General features: G+C 46.2%; 2 protein-coding genes and 1 pseudogene across 8 annotated transcripts in view; 2 read left to right on the top strand and 1 right to left on the bottom strand.

Annotated features, from left to right (window-relative positions):
* The window catches only part of MDN1 (midasin AAA ATPase 1), a 188,657-nt gene that overhangs the window by 155,988 nt on the left and 6,573 nt on the right, over window positions 1-26,096 (bottom strand). For 4 of the 7 annotated variants that reach the window (XR_001718579.4, XR_010157740.1, XM_016955994.4 and 1 more), the window contains exons 3-4: window positions 22,562-22,925; window positions 6,474-6,700 (exon numbers count right to left, since the gene is read on the bottom strand). Coding sequence is in view for 3 of the 7 variants with exons in the window: in XM_016955994.4 (XP_016811483.2) it covers window positions 6,474-6,700; window positions 22,562-22,663 (329 nt within the window). In the remaining 4 variants the exon portion in view is untranslated. Of the gene's footprint in view, window positions 1-6,473; window positions 6,701-22,561; window positions 22,926-26,096 lie in introns of those variants that run through there. The other 3 variants (XM_063812548.1, XM_063812549.1, XM_054686835.2) reach the window with 3 other exon arrangements.
* Window positions 702-4,202, top strand: LOC104006921 (mitochondrial import inner membrane translocase subunit TIM14-like). The gene is given in 2 exon segments (XM_063812723.1): window positions 702-1,045; window positions 4,141-4,202. Coding segments are annotated over 2 exon segments (354 nt in total). The 5' UTR covers window positions 702-753.
* On the top strand, window positions 17,614-18,553 carry LOC101058030 (protein PIMREG-like; annotated as a pseudogene).

The raw sequence follows: 26,096 nt of genomic DNA on the forward strand, positions 1-26,096 counted from the left end.
GGTCGGGAGTTCGAGACCAGCCTGACCAACATGGAGAAACCCCATCTCTACTAAAAATACAAAATTAGCCAGGCGTGGTTACGCAAGCCTGTAATCCCAGCTACTCAGGAGGCTGAGGCAGAAGAATCGCTTGAACCTGGGAGGCGAAGGTTGCAGTGAGCCAAGACAGCACCATTGCACTCCAGCATGGGCAACAAGAGTGAAACTCCATCTCAACAACAACACAAAAATTTCTGGTCGGGTGAGGTGGCTCATGCCTGTAATCCCAGCACTCTGGGAGGCCAAGGGAGGTGGATCACAAGGTCAAGAGATCGAGACCATCCTGGCCAACATGGTGAAACCCCGTCTCTACTAAAAATACAAAAATTAGCTGGGCGTGGTGGCACACGCCTGTAGTCCCAGCTACCCAGAAGGCTGAGGCAGGAGAATTGCTTGAACCTGGGAAGGAGGCAGAGGTTGCAGTGAGCCAAGATCACGCCACTGCACTCCAGCCTGGCGACAGAGCAAGACTCCATCTCAAAAAAAAAAAAAAAAAAAAAAAAATTCTATCTTAAAAAATTGTGTACAAATGCTCAAAAATGGACTGTAGCGGGTTCTGTTCTTGTGGTTGGCGGCTGTGTTGCTCTCTGATAAAGGTATGTGGTTGTTGGCTGCAACCCCTGGGCTGGGATGATTCACGTTCCTGGTAGAGGCAGGGGAGCCCAGCTGGAGCTGTGGCCAGTACAGTAGTACCAGTTGGACTGATTTGCTGCCATGGGATTCGTAGGCCATTATGTTTTGCAAGCCATGAAGCATATGAAGCCTCAAGTAAAACAAGTTTTTCAAAGTCTACCAAAATCTGCCTTCAGTGATGGCTATTACAGAGGTGGGTTTGAATTAAAAATGACAAAACAGAAGGCAGCATCAATACCAGGTCTAAGGCCTACTGCCAATAAAGGGAAAGTATGAGATGCTCATTAATGAATGATGCTCTTAAACAATCCAAGTAAAAGAGGATCTCCTTACACAGCAGCCAAAAGAAGAGAAGCTAAAGATTTATTAGAAAGTCGGCCAGGCGCGGTGGCTCACGCCTGTAATCCTAGAACTTTGGGAGGCCGAGGCAAGTGGATCACGAGGTCAGGAGATCGAGACCATCCTGGCTAACACGGTGAAACCCCATCTCTACTAAAAATACAAAAAAAATTAGCCAGGCGTGGTGGCAGGCACCTGTAGTCCCAGCTACTCAGGAGGCTGAGGCAGGAGAATGGTGTGAACCCGGGAGGCGGAGCTTGCAGTGAGCCGAGATCGTGCCACTGCACTCCAGCCTGGGCGACAGAGTGAGACTCTGTCTCAAAAAAAAAAAAAAAAGAAAGTCAAGTTAAAAAGTGAAGTAGGCCAGGCGCAGTGGCTCACGCCTGTAATCCCAGCACTTTAAGAGGCCGAGACAGGTGGATCACCTGAGGTTGGGAGTTCGAGACCAGCCTACCAACATGGAGAAACCCCGTCTCTACTAAAAAGACAAAATTAGCTACTAGCCTCCTAGCTACTCGGGAGGCTGAGGCAGGAGAATCACTTGAACCTGGGAGGCAGAGGTTGCAGTGAGCCAAGATTGCACCACTGCATTCCGGCCCGGGCAACAAGAGTGAAACTCCGTCTCAAAAAAAAAAAAAAAGTGAAACAAATCTATGATGAATTTTAAGTTCATATTAGTTTATGTATGAGTAGCAAGTTTTTATAAGAAAATGCCTAAAAGTTAAAATTTTTGAAAATAATTTAGCGCAGGCTAAAAATAAACAAAAAATAAATACAATTGACTGTAGTGATGACTGCATATATTGATGAAAATACTAAAAACCACTGAATTGTACACTTTTATATAAACTATCCCAATAAAGCCATATTTAAAATGCGTGCATATTAATGTACTTGTGTGTATACTCTGATGTGTGCAAGAGTGAGAAAAGACATTTGGGAGAAAACATACCAAAATATTAATACCAGCTATCTTTGGAGGGTATGATTTCAGGGTGGAGAGGACCTTTAGCTTCCTACCATTCTGTATTGTTGAATGTTATTTGAATATATCACTTCTGGGACTAAAAGAAGAAAAAGGAAAATAGGTATTATACTATTAGGACATTATTCTCCTCACAGGGATACAGTGAGAATAAAGTAGTTCTTGGAGAGGAAGAAAAGTCTAAAAACAAATACAAGATGTTACCTTTAAGGCATTTCTAGATACAGTTTTTAACTAAAATGTGTAACAGCAACTATTTTGGTCCCTCATTCTGCTGTATGGCCGCATGACTGGCCAAATACGGTACCTTACACATGGACTATGTCTTTGAAAAGAAAGTGCATGCTCCACCACAACAATCCATCTGCTATTCTTCATAAAGGCTGTGACTGGGCCCACCCACTATTGCTCTTACCAATCAAAAGACAGACAGCACTGATGTGGGGCACGCGCCCAGCACAAACTAGCAGCAGATGCAAAACTGTAACCAAGAAATTAAGCTAAAATGCAATCCAAATAAACTGCACACTTAGAAATAGTAAAGTTGGGCCGGGCGCAGTGGCTCACGCCTGCAATCCCAACACTGGGAGGCCGAGGCGGGTGGATCACCTAAGGTCAGGAGTTCGAGACCAGCCTGGCCAACATGGTGAAATCCCCACCTCTACTAAAAATACAAAATTAGCCAGGTGTGGTGGCACATGCCTGTGATCCCAGCTACTTCGGAGGCTGAGGCAGGAGAATCACTTGAACCTGGGAGGCGGAAGTTGCAGTGAGCCAAGACCACACCATTGCATTCCAGCCTGGATAACAAGAACGAAATTCCATCTCCAAAGAAAAAAAGAAAAGAAATAGTAAAGGTGATCAATTTTATGCATTTTCCTACCACAACGGGAAAAAGTGTATACACATTTTTAAGAATGAAACTTAAATTTTGTTAAAAACTTGAGCTTATTTGTGATATATGTTTAGTTTTCAATCTGGTTCCAGGACAGAGCTCCAGGAATTGTAATTTCCGATGCAGTAAGAGCTATTCTTTTGTTATTCAACCCCCTTTCAATCACACCTGAGTTTATGTTAATGAGGTGACAATGGGAAAGTCCCTAAGGAGTGGGGGGCACTGGTTGGTTGCCAGGAGAACCAACCAAGTGATAATAAAGTTAAAACTTTCAGCCCAACTGCCAGAGAGGAGAGAGGGGATGAAGGTTAAGATGATCTCCAATGGTCAAAGATATAATAAATCATGTCTTCCTAATGAAATATCCAATTAAAAAGAAAAAAAAAGGAAAAACAGGCCGGGCACGGTGGCTCACACCTGTAATCCCAGGACTTTGGGAGGCCTAGGCGGGCAGATCACCTGAGATTGGGAGTTCGAGACCAGCCTGACCAACATGGAGAAACCCCGTCTCTACTAAAAATACAAAATTAGCCAGGCATGGTGGCACATGCCTGTAATCTCAGCTATTCAGGAGGCTGAGGCAGGAGAATCACGTGAACCTGGGAGGCGGAGGTTGCCGTGAGCCAAGATTGCACCACTGCACTCCAGCCTGAGCAACAACAGCGAAACTCCATCTCAAAAAAAACAAACAACGACAACAAAAATAAATGGGGTTCTGAGAGCTTTCAGGGTGGTAAACAAATGGAGGTGCTGAGAGGGTACTGCAGCTGGCGGGGAGCATAGATGCTTACTGTCCCCCTCCCCCATACCTTGTCCTGTGCATCTCTTCTAACTGGCTCTTTCTGAGTTGTATCCTTTTCTAATACACTTGTAATCTAGTAAAGAAACTGTTTTCCTGAGTTCTGTGAGCTATTTTAGCAAATAATCAAACCTGAAGAGGTGAGTCAAGGAAGTCTCTGATTGACAGCCTTTTGGTCAGAGGCATATATGATAACCTAGACTTGAGATTGGTGTCTAGAGAGGGGGTGTGCAGGGGAGGAATGATGAGATACTCTGTGGGACTGAATCTTTAACCTGTGGGGTCTGTACTAAACCCAGATAGACAGTCTCAGAGTTGAACTGAATTGTAGGGTACCAAACTGACGTCAGAGAATTGATAGATATAGGTAAAAAGTCACACATCTGGTATTAGAAGTGAAGTGTTCTGCAAATGTAGAGAAAAAGGAACTGTTTTTTTCTTCTTTACTAGTCCAGGATACTTCTGTGTATTGCAGACATGATTCACAGCAGGCGCTGGTCAAGTCAGCATAGGTAAAACTTAGAAATAAGGTTACACTCTGATATAACATTAAAGGAGATAATCTCTGGGTGTGGTGGCTCATGTCTGTAATCCCAGCACTTTGGGAGGCCAAGGCGGGCAGATCACCCGAGGTCAGGAATTCAAGACCAGCCTGGCCAACATGGTGAAACCCCATCTACACTAAAAGTACAAAAACCAGGCCAGGCTCACGCCTGTAATCCCAGCACTTTGGGAGGCCGAGGCAGGCAGATCACTTGAGGCCAGGAGTTCAAGACTGGCCTGGACAACATGGTGAAAACCCAAAAAAATACAAAAGTTAGGCCAGGCGCAGTGGCTTACACCTATAATCCCAGCAATTTGGGAGGTCGAGGTAGGCGGATCACGAGGTCAGGAGTTCAAGATCAGCCTGGCCAACATAGTGAAACCCCATCTCAACTAAAAATACAAAAATTAGCCAGGTGTGGTGGCACGCACCTGTAGTCCCAGCTACTTGCGGGGCTGAGGTGGGAGAATCACTTAACCCGGGAGGCAGAGGTTACAGTGAGCCAAGACCACGCCACTGCACTCCAGCCTAGGTGACAGAGTGAGACTCCGTCTCAAAAAAAAAAAACAAAACAAAACACAACACAAAAATTAGTGGAGTGTGATGGCGGGAGAATCACTTGAACCAGGAGGCAGAGGCTGCAATGAGCCAAGATTGTGCCACTGCACTCCAGACTGGGCGACAAAGTCAGACCCTGTCTCAGAAAAAAAAAAAAAAAAAAGAATTAGCCAGGTGTAGTGATGTGCATCTGTAGTCCCAGCTACTCAGGAGGCTAAGGCACGAGAATCACTTGAACCCAAGAGAAAGAGGTTGCAGTAAGGTGAGATCGTGCCACTGCACTCCAGCCTGGGCAACAGAGTGAGACTGCTTCAAAAAGAAAAAAAAAAAGAAAATAATCAACACATAACGTGTAATTCTAACTTTCTGAAACTGTCTCCAAAGCTATAGCTGAGGGGATTTGGGAGCACAAGTTTAATCAAGGTGAAGAGAAAGCAAGGAAAAAACTGGATAATTTTTTATGAGACAGAACTTTGATACCTAACAGACATATCAGAATAGAGAAAGCCAGGAACGTTCTGAGAGTCCCGATCTTTACTTGGCTATATATTTTCTAGTTCCATTAAACCAGGTCCATTTTTTTCTCATCCCCTTTTAGAAAAGCTCATACCAACAGTGTTTTCCCCCAAGTCTTCATTTCCTATTTCCTCATTAAAGGACCAGACTAGATATCATACTTCCAAGAAAGCCAAAGTGTATTTATTGCATTGATGAAGACTAATAAATAAAACACTGGATATAAGAAATGTTCCGTTGGCCGGGCACAGTGGCTCACGCCTGTAATCCCAACACTTTGGGAGGTCGAGGCGGGCAGATCACGAGGTCAAGAGATTGAGACCATCCTGGCCAACATGGTGAAACCCCGTCTCTACTAAAAATACAAAAATTAGCTGGGCATGGTGGTGTGCGCGCCTGTAGTCCCAGCTACTCAGGAGGCTGAGGCAGGAGAATCAGTTGAACCCAGGAGGGAGGCAGAGGTTGCAGTGAGCAGAGGTCATGCCACTGCACTCTAGCCTGGTGATAGAGTGGGACTCCATCTCACAAAAAAAAAAGAAGAGAAGAAAGAAATGTCCTATTGGTACACAGAATATTAATCATTTTTACAGTGAAAGTTTTAAAAATCTTTTCAATTTAAAAACCCCTGACACTCAGTTTTGCTGTCTCTTTTGATTATTCCTCACAAACTATATTTTACTATCTCTTTAAAAGTCACATTAAAATCCAGCTCTAACACAGCTCTTAGTATACTAATTCAGATAGATTTATAGAATTTGGAAGGGATACTATAGCTCTTCTAATCCACTCCTTCAGCTGCTCTAACAAGCAAGGAATCCTTCCCATTAGAGGTGGATGCTGTAAGAGCCTCAGTTAAACCTCATTTACTCCGCTGTATATGCATGTCTTGCCACATGATACAATCCTTGAGAGCACTGGGGACATATCCTGGCCATCTTTCCAGGTCTGTTCTGATGGCCAAGATTTAAGAGAAACCTAGTAAATGCTCACTGAACTGAGCTGGATAAATGGATTCTGCTGTGACTCTTTTTATAAAACAATACTATTTATCTCTCTCCTTTCTGTATTTCCGTTTTACCTTCTCAGCTCAGACTCCCTTACATCCCAGGAGACAGCAGGTTCTGTCACCTCAAGGAGAAATGCAAATAATAAAATTGCTACTCACGGGAGGACATCAGGATGGTTACCAATGAGTTTGCTCATCGACACACAGAGCCGTTCATGCAGATCATGGTTGATTTGGCCTCCAGCTTTAATGGCTTCGGCATTCCTTTCCAGCAAATCCAAAAGGAGAGGGCGAAGCTGGCGACCAACCAGCACAGTACAGTCCTTATCCAAAAGCAACTGTGCTAAGGTACTCAGGACACACTGGCGATCTTGAGGTGTCCACACCTGAGAAAGGCAAAACAAAACATCTTTCACTTTTTTTTTTTTTTTTTGAGACACAGTCTCGCTCTGTCGCCCAGGATCAAGTGCAGTGGTGCAATCTCAGCTCACTGCAAGCTCCACCTCCCGGGTTCATGCCATTCTCCTGCCCGAGCCGCCCAAGTAGCTGCGACTACAGGCGCCCACCACCATACCCGGCTAATTTTTTGTATTTTTAGTAGAGATGGGGTTTCACCATGTTAGCCAGGATGGTCTCGATCTCCTGACCTCGTGATCCGCCTGCCTCAGCCTCCCAAAGTGCTGAGATTACAGGCGTGAGCCACCGCGCCCGGCCTTTTCTTTTCTTTTTTTTTTTTTCTTTTTTGGAGACAGAGTCCTGCTCCATCTCCCAGGCTGGAGTGCAGTGGCACGATTTTGGCTCACTGCAACCTCCCAGGTTCAAGCGATTCTCATGCCTCAGCCTCCCATGAGTAGCTGGGATTACAGGCACCCACGACCACACCAGGCTAATTTTTGTTTTGATTTGTTTTGTTTTAGTAGAGACAGGGTTTCACCATGTTGGCTAGGCTGGTCTCGAACTCCTGACCAGAGGTGATCCAACAGCCTCAGCCTCACAAAGTGCTGGGATTACAGGCGTGAGCCACCATGCCTGGCCCAAAATATTTATGTAAATAATATTCGTTTGCACTGCTGTAGAAAAGCAGAGACGAGTCCTGGGTTGGAACTAAGACGTCCAATTTCCAGACTTCATAAGTGAGATTCTATTATAAAATATCGTGGAAATTTTTTGCAATGGAGGATCAGAGTTAATTTAATATAAAGGCTGTTACAAATAAGTTTCAGTACACTGGAGTTTGAGGTACAGGGACTAATACCTGGATTCCATTTAAAAGCTACACGACTTATCTGAAAAATAATCTATGTGCTGGGGTTTCAACAATCTCCAGGGAATTCAAAACCCCAAAATTCCCCCAGCTCCTTTAACTCTTGAAGAAAAAAATGAATTCTGCAGTTAGTAGACAAAACTTCCAACTCTTCGGGAAAGGACAGAGGTAAAAAATTAATTCCTGGGAGTGAATGAGGATATCCCTATCAAGCTCATCAAGGCATCAGCCTCTAATAAATAAACAAAAAACAGATCCAAAGTAGACAGCAACACTCTGATATGGAAGATGAAATAAAATACAAAATTCTAGGCCGGGCGCAGTGGCTCACACCTGTAATCCCAGCACTTTGGGAGGCCGAGGCGGGCGGATCACGAGGTCAGATCAAGACCATCCTGGCTTGTAACATGGTGAAACCCTGTCTCTACTAAAAATACAAAAAAAAGTAGCTGGGCGAGGTGGCGGGCGCCTGTAGTCCCAGCTACTTGGGAGGCTGAGGCAGGAGAACGGTGTGAACCCCGGGAGGCGGAGCCTGTAGTGAGCCGAGATCGTGCCACTGCACTCCAGCCTGGGCGACAGCGAGACTCCGTCTCAAAAAAAAAAAAAATTCTAGTGCCCGGGTTCAGAATGTAGGTAAGCATACAAAGGAAAACTGAAAACTGTATAAAAGGCATTATATTGCTAGTGTGTATACAGGTCTGCACAACCGTTTCTGCCCAGCAATGTAACATCAGGTTTAAAATGGGGACATGCCCTTTGATCTTGCAAGTCCCATGCTATCAGTTTATCCTAAGAAGTTTCACCCCAGGCCAGGTGTGGTGGCTCATGCTTGTAATCCCACCACTTTGGAAGGCCGAAGCAGACAGATCCCTTAAGCCGACGAGTTCAAGACCAGCCTGGACAACATGGTGAAACCCCATCGCTACAAAAAATAGAAAAATTAGCCAGGCTTGGTGGCATGCGCCTATAGTCTCAGCTCCTCAGGTGGCTGAAGTGGGAGGATAGCTTCAGCCTGGGAGGTCGAGGTTGCAGTGAGCTGAGATCATGCCACTGCACTCCAGCCTGGGTGACAAACAGTTAAAGCCCTGTCTCCCCCCACAACAAAAAAAGGGTGAGGAGGAGGCTCACCCTAGTCACCTATATAAGTGTACCTTGAACACAGCCTAAATGTCATACACAAAATTTAACGAGTTTTGCCAAAATTATCACCCAGAAAGTCACCTTACACCTGAGCTCTTACAAAGTCTTCCAATTACAGAGCATTCTCTCATGAAAACATTTGATTCTCATCAAAGCACTGATTAGGGAAAAATGTTACCTTGAAACAATTTCTATCAGTCTTAGTTCTGTCCTTTATAGGAGGTTAACTGAAGGATTCCATAAAAATGGAGGCAAAGAAATTTAACAGATTTGGTCATGATACATAGGAGCAAAATCTCACATTTTCAACTGCTGCATGTCCGCATAAACAAGCCCTCTAAAGATACCTTTTTTTTTTCTTTTGAGACAAGGTCTTGGTCTGTCGCCCAGACTTAAGTACAGTGGTAAAATCACAGCTCACTGCAGGCGCACCCTCCCAAGCTCAAGCAATCCTCCCAACTGAGTCCCCTAAGTAGCTGGGATTACAGGTGTGTGCCACCACGCCCAGCTGATTATTTTATTTTTGTAGACATGGGGGTCTCACTATGTTGCCCAGGCTGATCTCAAACTCCTGAGCTCAAGCAATCCTCCTGCCTTGGCCTCTCAAAGTGCTGGGATTACAGGTGTGAGCCACTGTGCCCGGCCCCATTTTTTAAATAATAAAGTAAGTTACATTGCAGAGGAAAGAAACATACCCAAAGAAAACTGGTCAGACATGGTGGTACTTTGGGAGGCCAAGGTGAGATGATCACTTGAGGCCAGGAGTTCGAGACCAACCTGGGCAATGTGGTAAGATGCCATCTCTTCAAAAAAATAAAAATAAATTAAAAATTAGCTGGTGTGGCCAGGAGTGGTGGCTCACGCCTATAAACCCAGCACTTTGGGAGGCAGAGGGTGGTGGATCACTTGAGGTCAGGAGTTTGAGACCAGCCTGACCAACATGGTGAAACTTTGTCTCTACTAGAAATACAAAAAATTAGCTGGGTGTGGTGGTGTGTGTCTGTAATCCCAGCTACTTGGGAGGCTGGGGCAGGAAAACGGCTTGAACCCAGGAGGCGGAGGTTGCAGTGAACTGAGAATGCACCACTGCACTCCAGCCCGGGCAACAGATAGAGTGAGACTCCACCTCAATAAAAAAATTTTTAAAAAAAGCTTAATTAAAAAAAAATTTTTTTTTAATTAGCTGGTGACGGTGTGCATCTACAGTCCCAGCTACTCTGGAGAGTGAGGAGAGGATCACCTCACAGCCTAGGAGTTCGAGGCTGCAGTAAGCCATGATCGTGCCCACTGCACTCCAGCCTGGGTAACAGAATGAGACTCTCTTAAAAATAAAATACATAAAATATAAATTTCATTCCCCAATAATTTTAAATATAAAAATATAACTCATTTTTATACATTGACCTGGTATCCTGTGATCTTATGAAATTCTTTATTTTGAAGATTTCTTAAGACTTTTTACATACAAAATTCTGTCTTAAGCAAACATTGTTTTGTTTTTTATTTTTATTTTTGGAGACAGGGTTTCCCTCTGTCACCCAGGCTGGAGTTCTTTGATATCAGCTCACTGCAGCCTCGACTTCCCAGACTCAAGGGATCCTCCTGCCTCATCCTGCCAAGTAGCTGGGACTACAGGCACGCACTACCATGCCTGGCTAATTTCTGTATTTTTACTACAGTCAGGGTTTCAGCACATTGCCCAGGCTGGTCTCGAACTCCCGGGCTCAAGAGATCCACCTACCTAAGCCCCCAAAGTGCTGGGATTACAGGCATGCGCCACCACGCAAGGGGGTTTATGGTTTTTCTCAGCATTTTGAAAGATGTTTCATTGTGTTGTTTCTGTTAAGAAGTCAGCAGTCATTTTTATCTTTGCTCCTCTACAAGTAAAGTGTCTTTTTTTCTGGCAATTTTTAAGATGTTATTTATTACTTGTTTCTAGCAACTTGATCATGATGTGGCTTGGTGTGGTTTTGTGTTTATCAGATTTAAGATTATGAGTTTTGGGGATCTGTGAATTATTTTTCACCAACTTTAGAAATTTTGAGATTATCTTTTTATATTTCTACTGTTTCTCTTCTCTCCCTCCTCCTGTAATTCCAATTACACATACAGTAGACTAGTTGATAATGCCTCACAGATCACTGAAGCATTTTTATTCTGGCTTTTTCCCACCCTGTCTGTTTAAGCCTAGATAATTTCTATTGCCATATCTTGTAATTCAATGTTCTTTTCTTGTGAACTGTCTAATCTTCGATGAGGCCTATCCAGTAAAATATTCATTGCTAAGATTGTATTTTTTGGTTTCACTTGTTTTTTTTTCATAGCTTAAATTTCTCTCATTATGTTTATGTTTCCGAAACTTCAAGTCCCTGCACATATAATCACTATTTTTTTAAGTTTTTGAGAGTGACAGGGTCTCACTTTGTTGCCCAGGCTCAGACTGATCACAAACTCCTGGCCTCAAGTGGTTCCTCTTGGCCCAGCCTATAATCACTTTTTTCTTTTTTTTTTTTCCCGAACATTCATATCATTATATAATCACTTTTTAAAGTCCTTGTTTATTAATTTAAATATCTTTACTATTTTGGGGTCTGTTACAGTGACTGACTTTTCTCCTGGCAATGAGCCACCATTTTCCTTTTCCTATATCTAGTACTTTTTTAATCGGATGCTGAACATTGTAGATGTGTCTAGATTTTGCTCTCTTCCTTTGTTCTAGCAGGCAATTAATCAGCTTGTAGGTCAGCTTGATCCTTTCAAGACTTGTTTTTAAGTTTTGTTAGTATTGGTCTAGAAAGGCCTTTGAGGGCTGATTTAGCCCTAGAGTGTGGCCCTTCTGGGTTCCACACTAATTATGCCAGTATTCAACTTGGTCTTTCCACTCCAACTAGTAGGAGTTGAACATCTCCTACACAGAAAAACTCCAGTAGTTATTCTTTGCATAGCTCACGAAATTTCCCTAAGAAAACACAGCTTTACATTCAGCCAGTACTCAACAGACCCCATATCCCTAGAGCTGTTCCCTCCATTCCAACACCCTTCCCAGCATATTCCAACTGCCGCCCCAATTCTGAGCTCTGTCTTCTCAGCTCAGTAGGACCACCACTGCTGAACTTCGTTCTTCCTCTGAGTCAGTCCTATAAGTGATTCCAGGTAGACAGCTGGAATCATTCTAGGGCTCACCTTGTTTCCCATTTTTAGGAATTCCAATCCTATGCTACCTACCTTTCATCCAATGTTTGAACGTTTTTCATATGGATTTTTTCCTCTTTTTCTAGTTGTTTTGGCAACAGAGCTAATCCAGTACCAGTTATTCTATCATGAACAAAAGTATATGTATTTGGCTGGGCACAGTGGCTCATGCCTGTAATCCCAGCACTTTGGGAGGCCAAGGCGGGAGGATCACCTAAGCTCAGGAGTTTGAGACCAGCCTGAGAAACATGCTGAAACCCGATCTCTACTAAAAATACAAAAATTAGCCGGACATGGTGGTGGGAGCCTGTAATCCCAGCTACCAGGGAGGCTGAGGCGGCAGAAGCACTTGAGCCCGGAAGGTTGAGGGTGCAGTGAGCTGAGATCGTGCCCCTGCACTCCAGCCTGGGTGACAGGTGAGACACTGTCTCAAAAAAAAAAAAAAAAAAAAGAAGTATGTATATTTGACTCTTTTACAGCACTGTTTGCATAGCTTCATATATATTTAAAACTTTTTATTTTATCTTCCCAGATTTATAGAGAAAAGACTATATATACAAGACTGAACATAGTGGTTCACACCTGTAATCTCAGCACTTTGGGAGGCCAAGGCAGGCAGATCACTTGAGCCCAGGAGTTTGAGACCAGCCTGGGCAACATGGCAGAACCCCATCTCTACAAATAATACAAAAGTTAGCCAGGCTTGGCTGGGTGCAGTGGCTCACTCTTGTAATCCCAGAACTTTGGGAGGCCAAGGCGGGTGCATTACTTGAGGTCAGGAATTCAAGATCAGCCTGACCAACATAGCGAAACCCCATCTCTACTAAAGGCACAAAAATTAGCCGGGCATTGTGGCATATACCTGTAGTCCCAGCTACTCGGGAGGCTGAGGCAGGAGAATCGCTTGAACCCAGGAAGCAGAGGTTGCAGTAAGCCAAGATTCTGCCACTGCACTCAAGCCTGGGTGCCAGAGCAAGACTCCCTCTCAAAATAAATAAATAAAATAAAATAAAATAAAAAATTAGCCAGGCTTGGTGGTGTATGCCTGTAGTCCCTACTACTCATGAGGCTAGAGTTGGGGGAAATCACCTGAGCCTGGAAGGTAGAGGCTGCAGTGAGCCATGATTGTACCACTATACCCCAGCCTAGGCAACAGAGTGAGACTCCGTTTCATTAAAAAAAAAAAAAAAAAATTTAAGTTTGGAAGATTATATATCAAAATATTAATATGGGCAGTCCCTGACTGAATGTTTTTCTTACATGTATTAATTTCCTGGAGCTGTCATAACAAAATACCACAAACTGACTTAAAAAAAAACAAGGCCGGGTATAGTGGCTCACGCCTGTAATCCCAGCATTTTGGGAGGCTGAGGTGGGTGGATCACCTGAGGTCAGGAGTTCGAGACCAGCCTGAGCAATACGGTGAAACCCCGTCTCTACTAAAAATACAAAAATTAGCCGGGTATGGTGGCGGGTGCCTGTAGTCCCAGCTACCAGGAAGGCTGAGGCAGAAGAATCGCCTGAACCCAGGAAGCAGAGGGTGCAGTGAACTGAGATCGTGCCACTGTACTCTAGCCTGGGCAACAGAGTGAGACTCTGTCTCAAAAACACAAAACAAAACAAAAAACAAATTAAAAAAACAGAAATGTATTGTCTCACAATTCTAAAGTCTGGAAGTCCAAGATCAGGGTGTTGGCAAGGCCATATTCCTTTGAAACCTATAGGGGAGAATCCTTCCTTGCCTCTTCCTAGCTTCTGGTTGTCATCATCAATCCCTGCTGTTCCTTGTCTCGCAGATTTATCACTCCAATATGTATTTCTGTTATCGCCACATGGCCATCTTCCCTTTATGTCTTTCTCTCCTCATAAGAACAGTCATATTGGGCTGGGTGTGGTGGCTCACGGCTGTAATTCCAGCACTCTCGGAGGCTGAGGTGGACAGATCACTTGAGGTCGGGAGTTAGAGACCAGCCTGGCCAATATAGTGAAACCACATCTCTACTAAAAATACAAAAATTAGCTGGGCATGGTGGCACACACCTGTAATCCCAGCTGCTGAGGCAGGAGAATTGCTTGAACCAAAGAGGCGGAGGTTGCAATGAGCTGAGATTGCACCACTGCACTCAAGCCTGGGCGAAAGAGAAACAGTCATATTGATTAAGGCCCTATCTAATTATCTCATCCTGACTTTATTACATCTGCAAAGACCTCATTTCCAAATAGGGTCACATTCAGGTATTATAGACTAGGACTTCTAAGTATATTTTTGACAGACAATTTAACCCACAATATGGGTGGTGCTTTCCTGAATTCTCCTAGTATTCTGCATGAATACTACTAGTTAATGAAGTTTTAAAAAAGTATAAATGTTTTACTAAAACCCATGAAAGGGTAAATGCCAGGCCTGCAAGAAAAGGGATCAGCTAGGCTAGGATATCTGTAAGTATCTAGCGGGTGGGTGGGGGTTATAGGAAAACTACATAATCAGTTTTCTCCTTCTGTAAGCCCAGGGGTCTTGCTAATCAAAGCATCTTTGACCATGTCAGCTGGCTTGCTATTGTAGGAAATAAAAACAGGACAATGAATGTTAAAGGATTTACTTCTTTTTATTTTCTTTTTTAAGATAGGGTCTCACTCTGTCGCCAGGCTGGAGTGCAGTGGTACGATGTCGGCTCACTGTGACCTCCGCCTCCCTCTCGGGTTCAGTTCAACCAGTTCTCCTGCCACAGCCTCCCAAGTAGCTGGGACTACAGGAGTGTGCCACCACGCCCAGCTAATTTTTGTATTTTTAGTAGAGACGGGCTTTCACCATATTGGCCAGGATGGTCTCAATATCTTGACCTCGTGATCTGCCCACCTCAGCCTCCCAAAGTGCTGGGATTATAGGTGTGAGCCACCGCAACCAGCCAGGATTTACTTCTTAAACCTGTGATTACTCCCGTAACATTCTTAGGAAATCCTGCCTTTCTCCTTGGGAGACTGGGACCCACTGGAAAAGGGAAAGGACTGCATTCCTCCTGGCTACACCTTTGTATTTTCTCACTTCTCTTAACATTCTGTGAAGCTTAAATGGGTTTTATTTAGGTGGCTGGGATACAAGCAAGTATGAGGAAAGTTGAAGAATACTGATTACTTAACAAATACAAGAAAAAACTTTTTTTTTTTTCTGAGATGGAGTCTCGCTCTATTGCCCTGGCTGGAGTGCAGTGCCCTGATCTCGGTTCATGCAACCTCCGCCTTCCGGGTTCAAGCAATTCTCCTGTCTCAGCCTCCCGAGTAGCTGGGATTACAGGCATGCGCCACCACACCCGGCTAATTTTTGTATTTTTAGTAGAGACGGGGTTTCACTATGTTGGCCAGGCTGGTCTCAAACTCCTGACCTCGTGATTCGCCCACTTTGGCCCCCTAAAGTGCTGGGATTACAGGCATGAGCCACCGCGCCCAGCCAAGAAAAAACATTTTTATTGGCCGGGTGTGGTTACTCACACCTATAATCCCAGCACTTTGGGAGGCCGAGGCAGGTAGATTGTCTGAGCTCAGCCACCGCACCCGGCCAGGAAAAAATATTTTTAAGGTGGCTCAGCTCTTCTCTTCCCACCAAAAATACCAACCAATTCCGTTCCTTTGCTATAACAAAATTCATCAATTTCCCAATAATTAGCCAACAAAAATAGAAAAGGAAAAAAAGTCTTCATATTTGTATGTCTGCATGCTTAACATATTGAGTTTTTACTGTTTTGAGTAATGAAATTACTACACTGTCATATTCAACTGCTAACTGATCAGTTAGCCCTTCTCAAAGCAGAGTTAATTAAAAGGATAAGGCAACTGCTAACTGATCAGTTAGCCCTTCTCAAAGCAGAGTTAATTAAAAGGATAACCTCAGTGTTATTATTTATAATTACATGTATCGGCTGAAATGTGTATTTTCAGCTAAAGAGAAACAATTCCTAAACTACTCTATAAAACCTAAGCAATTAGGCTGGGTGTGGTGGCTCATACCTGCAATCCCAACACTTTGGTAGGCCAAGGTGGGAGGATAGCTTGAGCCCAAGAGTTCAAGACCAGCCTGGGCAACAAAGTGAGACTCCCCATCTCTACAAAAAAAATTTTTTTTTTTTTTTGAGACGGAGTTTCATTGTTGTTGCCCAGGCTGGAGTGCAATGGCGCGATCTCGGCTCACCACAACCTCTGCCTCCCAGGTTCAAGAGATTCTCCTGCCTCAGCCTCCCCAGTAGCTGGGATTATAGGCATGCGCCACCACGCCCGGCTAATTTCGTATCTTTAGTAGAGAAGGGGTTTCTCCATGTTGGTCAGGCTGGTCTCGAACTCCCAACCACAGGTGATCTGCCCACCTCGGCCTCCCAAAGTGCTGGTACAGGCCTGAGCCATCATGCCCGGCCACAAAATTTTTTTTAGAAATTAGCCAGGCAAGGCTGGGCGCGGTGGCTCATGCCTGTAATCCCAGCACTTCGGGAGACCGAGGCAGGAGGATCACCTGAGTTCAGGAGTTCAAAAGCAGCCTGGCCAATATGGCAAAACCCCATCTCTACTAAAAATACAAAAAATTAGCTGGGCACGGTGCCAGGTGCCTGTAATCCCAGCTACTTGGGAGGCTGAAACAGGAGAATTGCTTGAACCCAGGAGGCGGAGGTTGAAGTGAGCCAAGATCATGCCATTGCACTCCAGCCTGGGTGACAGAGCAAGACTCTGTCTCAAAAAAAAAAAAAAAGAAAGAAATTAGCCAGGCGTGGTATTGTGCACCTGTTGTCCCAGCTACTCAGAAGGATGAGGTGGGAGGACCATTTGAGCCCAGGAAGTCGAGGCTGAAGTGAGCTATGATCACTGTACGCTAGCCCAGGCCATAAAGGGAGACCCTGTTTCGGGCAGGGGAAGCATTAAAGCATCATCACTCTCATCATTTGCTTAAAACACTGAAAGTTAAAGCTATGTTCTGCCAAAAATAAGTAAGTATGCCTGTAATTCCAGCATTTTGGGTGGCCAAGGTGGGAGGACTGCTTGAGCCCAGGAGTTTGAGACCAGCCTAGGCAACACAGCAAGACCTTGTTTCTACCTAAGATTTAAAAAAAAAAAAAAAAAAAAATTAGCCAGACGCGGTGGCATGCCTATAGTTCCAGCTACCGGAGGGGATGGGGAGGGTCCTAAAGTAAGATGATCAGTTGAACCTAGGATGTCAAGGCTACTGCTCTCCAGATCCTGTCTTAAAAAATAAAAAAGAAAGCATAAACCAAAAATAAAATTCTAAGCCCCCCCCAACCAACTGAATGAAGGTGAATCCTTCTCCATTCAGTCAAATGCATTCTAAAGTAAACCTGAAACACTAGTTCAGGCCATGCTGGGAATGGGTGGTCAGACACGCCTCATTATACTCTCTTCCCTTCAGAATTCTGGCACAGCTAACCAGCATTAACATTAAAACAGAGACCTTAGGACTGACAAAACAGATTACTAGTAGCAATAAGATACAAATATGACAGACAGCAAACCCTGAAAGAAGTATTTCAGGTGTTCTTTAATCCCCCCCCTTTTTTTTTTTTTTTTTTTGGTAGAGACAGAGTCTCTCTGCTATGTTGCCCAAGCTGGTCTCAAACTCCTGGGTTCAAACAATCCTCCTCCCTCAGCCTCCAACAGTGCTGTGATGACAGGCATGAGCCACCACATCTGGCCCAAAATATACAGCTTTGACAAATTTTGAAATGGCCCTGCAAAGTTGTCTCTTTAAGTCTTATAAGAAACATTTAATATTTACAGTGCTCGGCTTCAGGCACATGTTGGGGGTGTTGAGGTCTAGTGGGCAGAGTAGACTCTTGGCCAGACAGATGGTTTCTCAGTGGCAGGATGTGAGGGCCTCCATGCACTGGAGATCTCTCCAGCACCAGGAGCAGCCGCTGGACAGCAAGGAGCAGCAGCCTATGGTTAGCCATTGGGAGATCTCCGCCAGGGCCCTGGGTTCTCTGTGCAGACAGTTCCAAAGAAGGCTGCCCCTAAGAGCCGTCAACCTCAACCTCCGGACAGGTACCTCCTAGAAACCCCTAGAAACCAGGGTCAGGGCAGTAAGAGACTCCAGGCTGCAGCTCGCTCAGCTAAGAGCACTCTGGGTGCCATGTCACAGAGAATCCAGGAGTCCTGCCTGTCCTGGCACTTGGTGCCAGTCACCAAGTGTCTGGTGGAGACCCAGGTGAAGGCCAGGAGGAGGAAGAAAGGGGTACAAAAGGGAGAGCAGTGTCTCCCCAACTCACAGCCTGAGCCAGAAGAGGATTCAGCTGTGTGGAGCTGCCCCTGACCACTCAGCCACAGACCCCTGTGCATCACCACCTCTCTACCTGGACAGGCTCACGTGCCTACCCTCTACGGCAGTGGAGGCGGGAGACTGCCTTCCAGAGCCCCTACTCCTTGACAGAGCTCCTCTGCTCTCCCAGCGCGTCTGATAGTGACCTAGCACCTATGGGGAGCAGGAATTCGGCATCTCCAGAAGCTGTCCCAAGAGCTGGATGAAGCCATTATGGCGGAAGAGAGTGGTGAAATGACACTCTCATTCATGACTGAGGAAGTGCCCTGCAGGAAACAAGCCCTGTCTGACCACCAAGGCTTCGTACCCCAGAATGTCTGTGCTTCCCCATGAGCTTCCTGGCGGAAGCAGTCATCAGTACCCCTGGGCCACTGCTAACAAAGACCTGACTAGCAAGGAGCCCAGAGCCCCCCTGCTCCAGCCACATCTGGACCCATCAGTGACTGCCTGCCACAGCCTGAGAGTGTCTTGGGGAGATCTTGCAGAGGTGGGGAGAATTGTTCCTTCTACTCCCCAAGGGGACTCTTGGGTTTAGTAATGCATGGTATTTGCTTCATCTACAATGTGAAGAGCTGGCATCAGATGTTTGAGAGCTCTGAACTCAAACCAGGTGCTTGGTTTTTGGGGAGTCATCCACAGAGTCACTCGCCCACTGTGTTTCCAGTGCCAAGGCCCTTGGGGGCACACTCTCATCCCTGCTTTCCCTACCAGGGACCTGGAGGAAGGCATAGGAGATAGTTCCAGGCTTAAACCCTGGGCTCACAGGTACCTATTTATATGCTCAAGGCAGAGCATTGTGGGTGTGCCAGGAGGGGTAGCCCTGTTCAAGAGCAATTCCTGCCCTTTGTAAATTATTTAAGAAAACTGCTTTTATTTTATTAGAAAGAAACCAGATAGCATTGCTTTCTTATAATAAAGACTAGATAACACTGCTTTCTCATAATAAAGACTGTTTTGTGGCTGGGCGCAGCGGCTCACACCTGTAATCCCAGCACTTTGGGAGGCCGACGCGGGTGGATCACCTGAGGTCAGGAGTTTGAGACCAGCGTGGCTAACATGGTGAAACCCCGTCTCTACTAAAAATACAAAAATTAGCCAGGCACAGTGGCAGGTGCCTGTAATCCCGGCTACTCGAGAGGCTGAGGCAGGAGAACTGCTTGAACCCAGGGGGCAGAGGTTGCAGTGAGTTGAGATCACGCCGCTGCAGTCCAGCCTGGGTGACAGAGCAAGACTCCATCTCTGTCTAGGGGCGGGGGTGAGGAGACTGCATTTGGGAAAAAAAAAAATCATTTACAGGCTAGGCTTATAATCCCAGCACTTTAGGAGGCTGAGGTAGGTGGATCACTTGAGCCTAGGAGTTCTAGACCAGCCTGGACAACAAAGCAAGATCCTATCTCTTTAAAAAATAATAAAAATTTTAAAAAAAGAAACATTTGCAATCTGTTCTCTCTGAAACCTGTTACCTGGAGGCTTCATTTGCATAATATGAACCTTGGTCTCCACACCTCTATCTTTTTTTTTTTTTTTTTTTTTTGAGACACAGTCTCGCTCTGTCACCCACACTGGAGTGCAGTGGCGCGATCTCAGCTCACTGCAAGTTCTGCCTCCCGGGTTCACGCCATTCTCCTGCCTCAGCCACCTGAGTAGCTGGGACTACAGGTGCCCGCCACCATGCCCAGCTAATTTTTCATATTTTTAGTAAAGACAGGGTTTCACCATGTTAGCCAGAATGATGTCGATCTCCTGAGCTTGTGATCCACCCGCCTCAGCCTCCCAAAGTGCTGGGATTACAGGCGTGTGCCACTGTGCCCAGCCTCTACACCCCTATCCTTAACCTAGACACTCCATTCTACTGATTCCAGGGATTTAAATGAACTCTCACCCAATTGCCAGTCAGCAAATCTTTGAATCCACCTGTGACTTGGAAGACCGCCCCCCCTCACCCTTCGAGTTGTCCCAGCTTTCCAGATCAAACCAATGTACATCTTACATGTACTGATTGATGGCTTAGGTCTCCCTAAAATGTATAAAACCAAGCTGTAGCCCGACCACCTTGGGCACATTTTCTCAGGATCTCCTGGGGCTGTGTCATGAGCCATGGTCACTCACATTTAGCTCAGAATAAATCTCTTAAAATATTTTAGAGTTTGACACTTTTCATTGACAAAAGTATCACAATTTGGGAGTACCTTAATCTGTTAATACAGTCAATAAACATTTACTGCCTACTGCATATCAGACACTGTTTTGGACACTACAGCTACACAATCCCCTTCTCTGGACATACTCTCAATCAACTACTGAGAATCAGTTAGTTGAAACAAAGATTAAGAGGAAGAGGAAAGGGTAAAGTCAGAAAAGTCTTCCTGGGGAAGACCATTTCAAAAGCAGTCTTCCAGAACAAACAAGTTAACTGAGCAGGGCACAGAAGAGAGATGTAGCCTTCTAAGGAAAGGAAATGCAAAGTCAATGAGGCAAGTAACAGCAAGGAATGGCCCAGACAATAACAACAGACATTAACAACGGGAGGTGACTCCAATCAACAATAGTAGAGGGTAACAACCTGTGGTCATTGCAGGCAGTTTAGTGTTGCTGAAATAGCAAGCCCTGAGCAGAAAGTAAACAACCAGTCTGGGGCAGGGTTTCTTTCTTAATTTTGCACCACTGCCATTTACGACGGATAACTCTGTTGTAGGGGGTTGTCCCATACATAACAGAATGCTTAGCAGTGTCCCTGGCCTTGATGCACTAGATGCTAGTAGCACCCCCATAATGAACAGTTGTGATAACCATAAAGGTCTCCAGATTTGTCCCTGGGAGCAAAATTGGCCCCACTCCCCAGAACAATTGGGCTTGAGATACATCAAAAAAAATACTTCAGGGCAGGGCGCTGTGGCTCATGCCTGTAATCCCAGCACTTTAGGAGGCCAAGGCGGGTGGATCACCTGAGGTCAGGGGTTTGAGACCAGCCTGACCCACACAGTGAAACCCTGTCTCTACTAAAAATACAAAATATTAGCCAGGCATGGTGGCGCACGCCTGTAATCCCAGTTACTCGGGAGGTTGAGACAGAAGAATCGCTTGAACTCGGGAGGCGGAGGTTGCAGTGAGCTGAGAGGGTGGGCCATTGCACACCAGTCTGGACGACAGAGCGTGCCTCCGTCTCAAAAAAAAAAAAAAAAAAAAAATTTAGGCCGGACACGGTGGCTCACTCCTACAATCCCTGCACTTTGGGAGGCCAAGGCGGGATGATCACTTGAGCCCAGGGGTTCCAGACCAGTCGGGGCAACAAAGGGGGACCTTACAACTACCAAAAAAAATTTTTTTTTTAATTAGCCACACCTGGGACCCAAGTACCTGGGACCACACTCACCTGTCCCGTGGCTCACGCCTGTAATCCCAGCACTTTGGGAGGCTGAGGTGGGTGGATCACGAGGTCAAGAGATCGAGACCATCCTGGCCAACATGGTGAAACCCCGTCTCTACTAAAAATACAAAAATTAGCTAGGCATGGTGGCGCTCGCCTGTAATCCCAGCTACTGGGAGGCTGAGGCAGGAGAATCGCCTGAACCCGGGAGGCGGAGGGTGCAGTAAGCCGAGATCGCGCCACTGCACTCCAGCCTGGCGACACAGCGAGACTCCGTCTCAAAAAAAAAAAAAAAAGTGTCTTCAACTCAGGTAGGAGTCAATGAGAAGGTTCTTAAAAGCCCGAAGACCTATTTCCCAGAAAACTCTAATTAACCTTATAATTTGTATAGTTAGTTACAGTGAGTATGAGCTGTCTTGCTCTGTACTTCAGCTGTTTTAAGTGTTTACGAACTGTCTCCAAAAACAGATGCAAATTTCCCTCATGGCAGAGATCGTAACGAATTTATCTATCCACTTTCTCACAGCGCCACACCGTTCCTTACGCACAGCAGGAATGCAATCAGTATTTGTCGATGGTTCCCCAAACTAACAGGAGTGGCTGCACTACGCACACTTAGGTGATACGTACACTTGTCAAAACGGCAGAAACGCAACCTCAATTTCAGAAAAACAAACCACATTCCTTTGGGAAGGCCACCTCTGCCACAAGCAGCCAAAGCGCTTGCATAGGGGTGAGAGGCGATGGGAAGGGTACTGGAAGGCTCCCCCAGATAAAAACAAGACTCCTTCCAATCGCCTCAAACACGCTCGGAAACCTCCACGACCTGCGCCAGCCCAGAGGAGGGGGCCAGCTTGACCTGAGGCTGCACCACTCCCCACTTAAAGCGGCGAGTATCGGCGGGGGAGCGCAGGAAGCTTACTAGTGGGGCTACCCAGTCGTTCCGGCGCTTTCCCTCTCCCTTCACGTCTTACCTGCTTGGCCAAGAACCTGCCCAGCTCACTGCGGCTCTTCTCGTTCTTGGCTGCGATTAACCGCAGCGGCGCGGCTGCCACCTCCAGCAAGAAGTGCTCCATGACCCAGGGCCCTCACCCCGAGCGGCCACCTGCGCTCCCTACTTCGCGGCCAGCGTCCCCAAGCCGCCGAGGTCCCAGTGCCCGAGCAGCCAGCAACTACGCCCGCAGGAAAGGCGTCCTCAGCTCCAGCACCGACACCGGGAGAGGGGCACCACACGTGGGTGAGCACACGGCGTTTGACGTCATCAGCTCGGGACGGCTACGCTGCGCCCTCCCGGCCTCAGCCCCTCAGCGGCGGAAACGCCAGTCTTCGCTGTCCCGCCTTTTCCGGGAGGGAAATAGAAACAAAAATCTAGTCGGTTTGGATGCAGGAGTGATGGGGACTCGCGAACACAGCACGTGGTGGGACAGAGAGAAGAGTGCGTTAGGCCGGGGAGGAAAGAGGGGGCGTGTGAGTCTCAGCCCACCGTGCCTTGCTTCTGCCTTAACACACGGAAAGATCAGATGTGAGAGAAAAGCTGATTCTCGGCCGGGCGCGGTGGCGCATGTCTTTATCCCAGCATTTTGGGAGGCCGAGGAGGGCAGATCACTTGAGGTTAGCAGTTCGAGACCAGCCTGGGCAACATGGTGAAACCCCCTTCTCTACTAAAAATACAAAAATTAGCCGGGCGTGGTGGCGCGCGCCTGTAGTCCCAGCTACTCGGGAGGCTGAGGCAGGAGAATCGCTTGAACCCGGGAGACGGAGGTTACAGTAAGCCGAGATCGTGCAGCTGCACTCCAGCCGCGCGACACAGCAGACTTTTACTGTCTCAAAAAAAGAAAAGCTGATTCTCCCCTTCTTGTTAGCGGTGGCAGTTACCCCGTGTATAGGTAGGGGTCAGCAGTAACCTTAGTTCTTGCCTCCTCAGAAGAAAGAATTCCACGAAGGGCATAAGGCAGGATAGACCTAGACAAGTTTCAGAATAGAAGTAAAAGTTTATCAAAAAGCTTTAGAACGGGACGGAAAGAAAAGGAGGAAAGTACAACTTGGAAGACTGCCAAGCAGGCGACTTGAGAAACCAAGTGTGCAGCTTGACCTGTTGACTTGAAGTTTTATATGTTGGCATACTTTGGGGAACTTGCATTGCTTCTCCCCACTCTTGAGATCTTACTGGGAAACTACTGATCAGTTTCAGGTGTTTTCTATTAGGAGAATGCCTTTCGCTGACCCCGGTGAACGTTAGAGAAACAGTTAAGAACCGCCTGACCATCGTTTGATTGTCACCCAATAGTCCTGGTGTGTGTGGGGTGGGGAGCGCTCTCCTGTTCTGCTCATACCTAACTAGTTAACATTCTGCCCCAGCAATTCCCCTTGTAGGACTCTAGCCTGCGGAAATCCTCACATAAGTGTGACAAAGACACCCCTTGCAGTTTTCTTAATACAGATATTGGAAGAAAATGTTCAATTGGGAATATTAAACTATGGGGTGTAAGTTATAGAATATTCTGGAAGTCATAAAAAATAGTAGAGTCCATAACATTAAAAGTGCACTTGTGGGCTGGGCGCAGTGGCTCAAGGCAAGGCAGGCAGATCACGAGATAAGGAGTTGGAGACCAGTCTGGCCAACATGGTGAAACCCTGTCTCTACTAAAAATACAAAAATTAGGGCTGGGTGCCTTGGCTCACGCCTGTAATCCCAGCACGTTGGGAGGCCGAGGCGGGCAGATCATCTGAGGTCAGCAGTTTGAGACCAGCCTGACCAACATGGTAAAACCCTGTCTCTACTAAAAATACAAAAATTAGCCAGGTGTGGTGGTGCATGCCTGTAATCCCAGCTACTCAGGAGGCTGAAGCAGGAGAATCGCTTGAACTCAGGAGACGGAGGTTGTGGTGAGCCGAGATCGTGGGATTGCACTCCAGCCTAGGCAACAAGAGCGAAACTCCGTCTTTTTTTTTTTTTTTTTGAAGTGGGGCCAGGCGTGGTGGCTCACGCCTGTAATCCCAGCACTTTGGGAGGCCAAGGCGGGCAGATCACCCGAGGTCGGGAGTTTGAGACCAGTCTGGCCAACATGGTGAAACCTTGTCTCTACTAAAAATACAAAAATTAGCTGGGCATAGTGGTGGCCGCCTGTAATCCCACCTACTCAGGAGGCTGAGGCAGGAGAATAGCTTGAACCCGGGAGGCGGAGGTTGCAGTGAGCGGACATCGTGCCAGTGCACTCCAGCCTGGGCGACAAGAGCGAAACTCTGTCTCAAAAAGAAGAAAAAGACAAAAAAAAAAAATGTAGTTATGTAGTGATGATGCACCCTGGCAACTATTCTCAGGAATCTGTTGAAAGAGATGCCCCCTGAAAAAGGAGGATAAAACCAAGAAAGAAGACGACACGGGATCCAGGAAATAAGAGATTTAGCACAGAAAGAAAAAGTAAAATAACCCTGTCGATCGTAATCCTAATCCACGGGATTATTTTACTTTTAAGTGTTTAAAGTTAAGGGAAATCCCGGAACTTTCATCTGGGCAGCAGCAGGAAGATGAACAGCTCTAGGGTGATTAAATTAATAGAACAGGTTAGTGGTTGCCTGAGTTTGGGATTGGAAGAGAAGACAATGTAAACAGCCAGGAGGCAAAATTTGGGGGTAATAAAAATCTAAGACTGGGCAGGGCACAGTGGCTCACACCTGTAATCTCAGCACTTTGGGAGGCTGAGTCGGGTGGATCACAAGGTCAGGAGTTCAAGACCAGCCTGGCCAAGATGGTGAAACCCCATCTCTACTAAAAATACAAAAATTGGCCGGGCACGGTGGCTCACACCTGTAATCCCAGCACTTTGGCAGGCCAAGGCGGGCAGATCACCTGAGGTCAGGAGTTCGAGACCAGCCTAGCCAACATGGTGAAACCCCATCTCTACTAAAAATACAAAAATTAGCCGGGCGTGGTGGCACGTGCCTGTAGTCCCAGCTATTTGGGAGGCTGAGGCAGGAGAATCACTTGAACCCAGGAGGCAGAGGTTGTGGTGAGCCGAGATCGTGCCACTGCACTCCCACCTGGGCAACAGAGTGAGACTCCGTCTCAAAAACAACAACAACAACAACAAAAAATATATATATAAATTAGCCAGGTGCAGTGGCAAGCGCCTGTAATCCTAGCTACTCGGGAGGCTGAGGCAGAAGAATCGCGTGAACCTGGGAGGTGGAGGTTGCAGTGAGTCGAGATCCCACCATCGCACTCCAGCCTGGGTGACAGAACGAGATTCTGTCTCAAAATAATAATTTTAAAAAATGATGATAAGGAAGGAATAGAGCATATGTAGTATAGATGAAATAAGGTTGACAGTGTATTAGTAATTATTGAAACCAGATATTGGGTAATAGGAGTTTATTGTATTCTTCTTTTCTCTTCTTTCTTTTTTTTTGAGACGGAGTCTCGCTTTGTCACCCAGACTAGAGTGCAGTGACACAATCTCAGCTCACTGCAACCTCCACCTCCTGGGTTCAAGCGATTCTCCTGCCTCA

This window comes from Pan troglodytes, chromosome 5 (assembly GCF_028858775.2).
Source record: "Pan troglodytes isolate AG18354 chromosome 5, NHGRI_mPanTro3-v2.0_pri, whole genome shotgun sequence".
NCBI lineage: Eukaryota > Metazoa > Chordata > Mammalia > Primates > Hominidae > Pan > Pan troglodytes.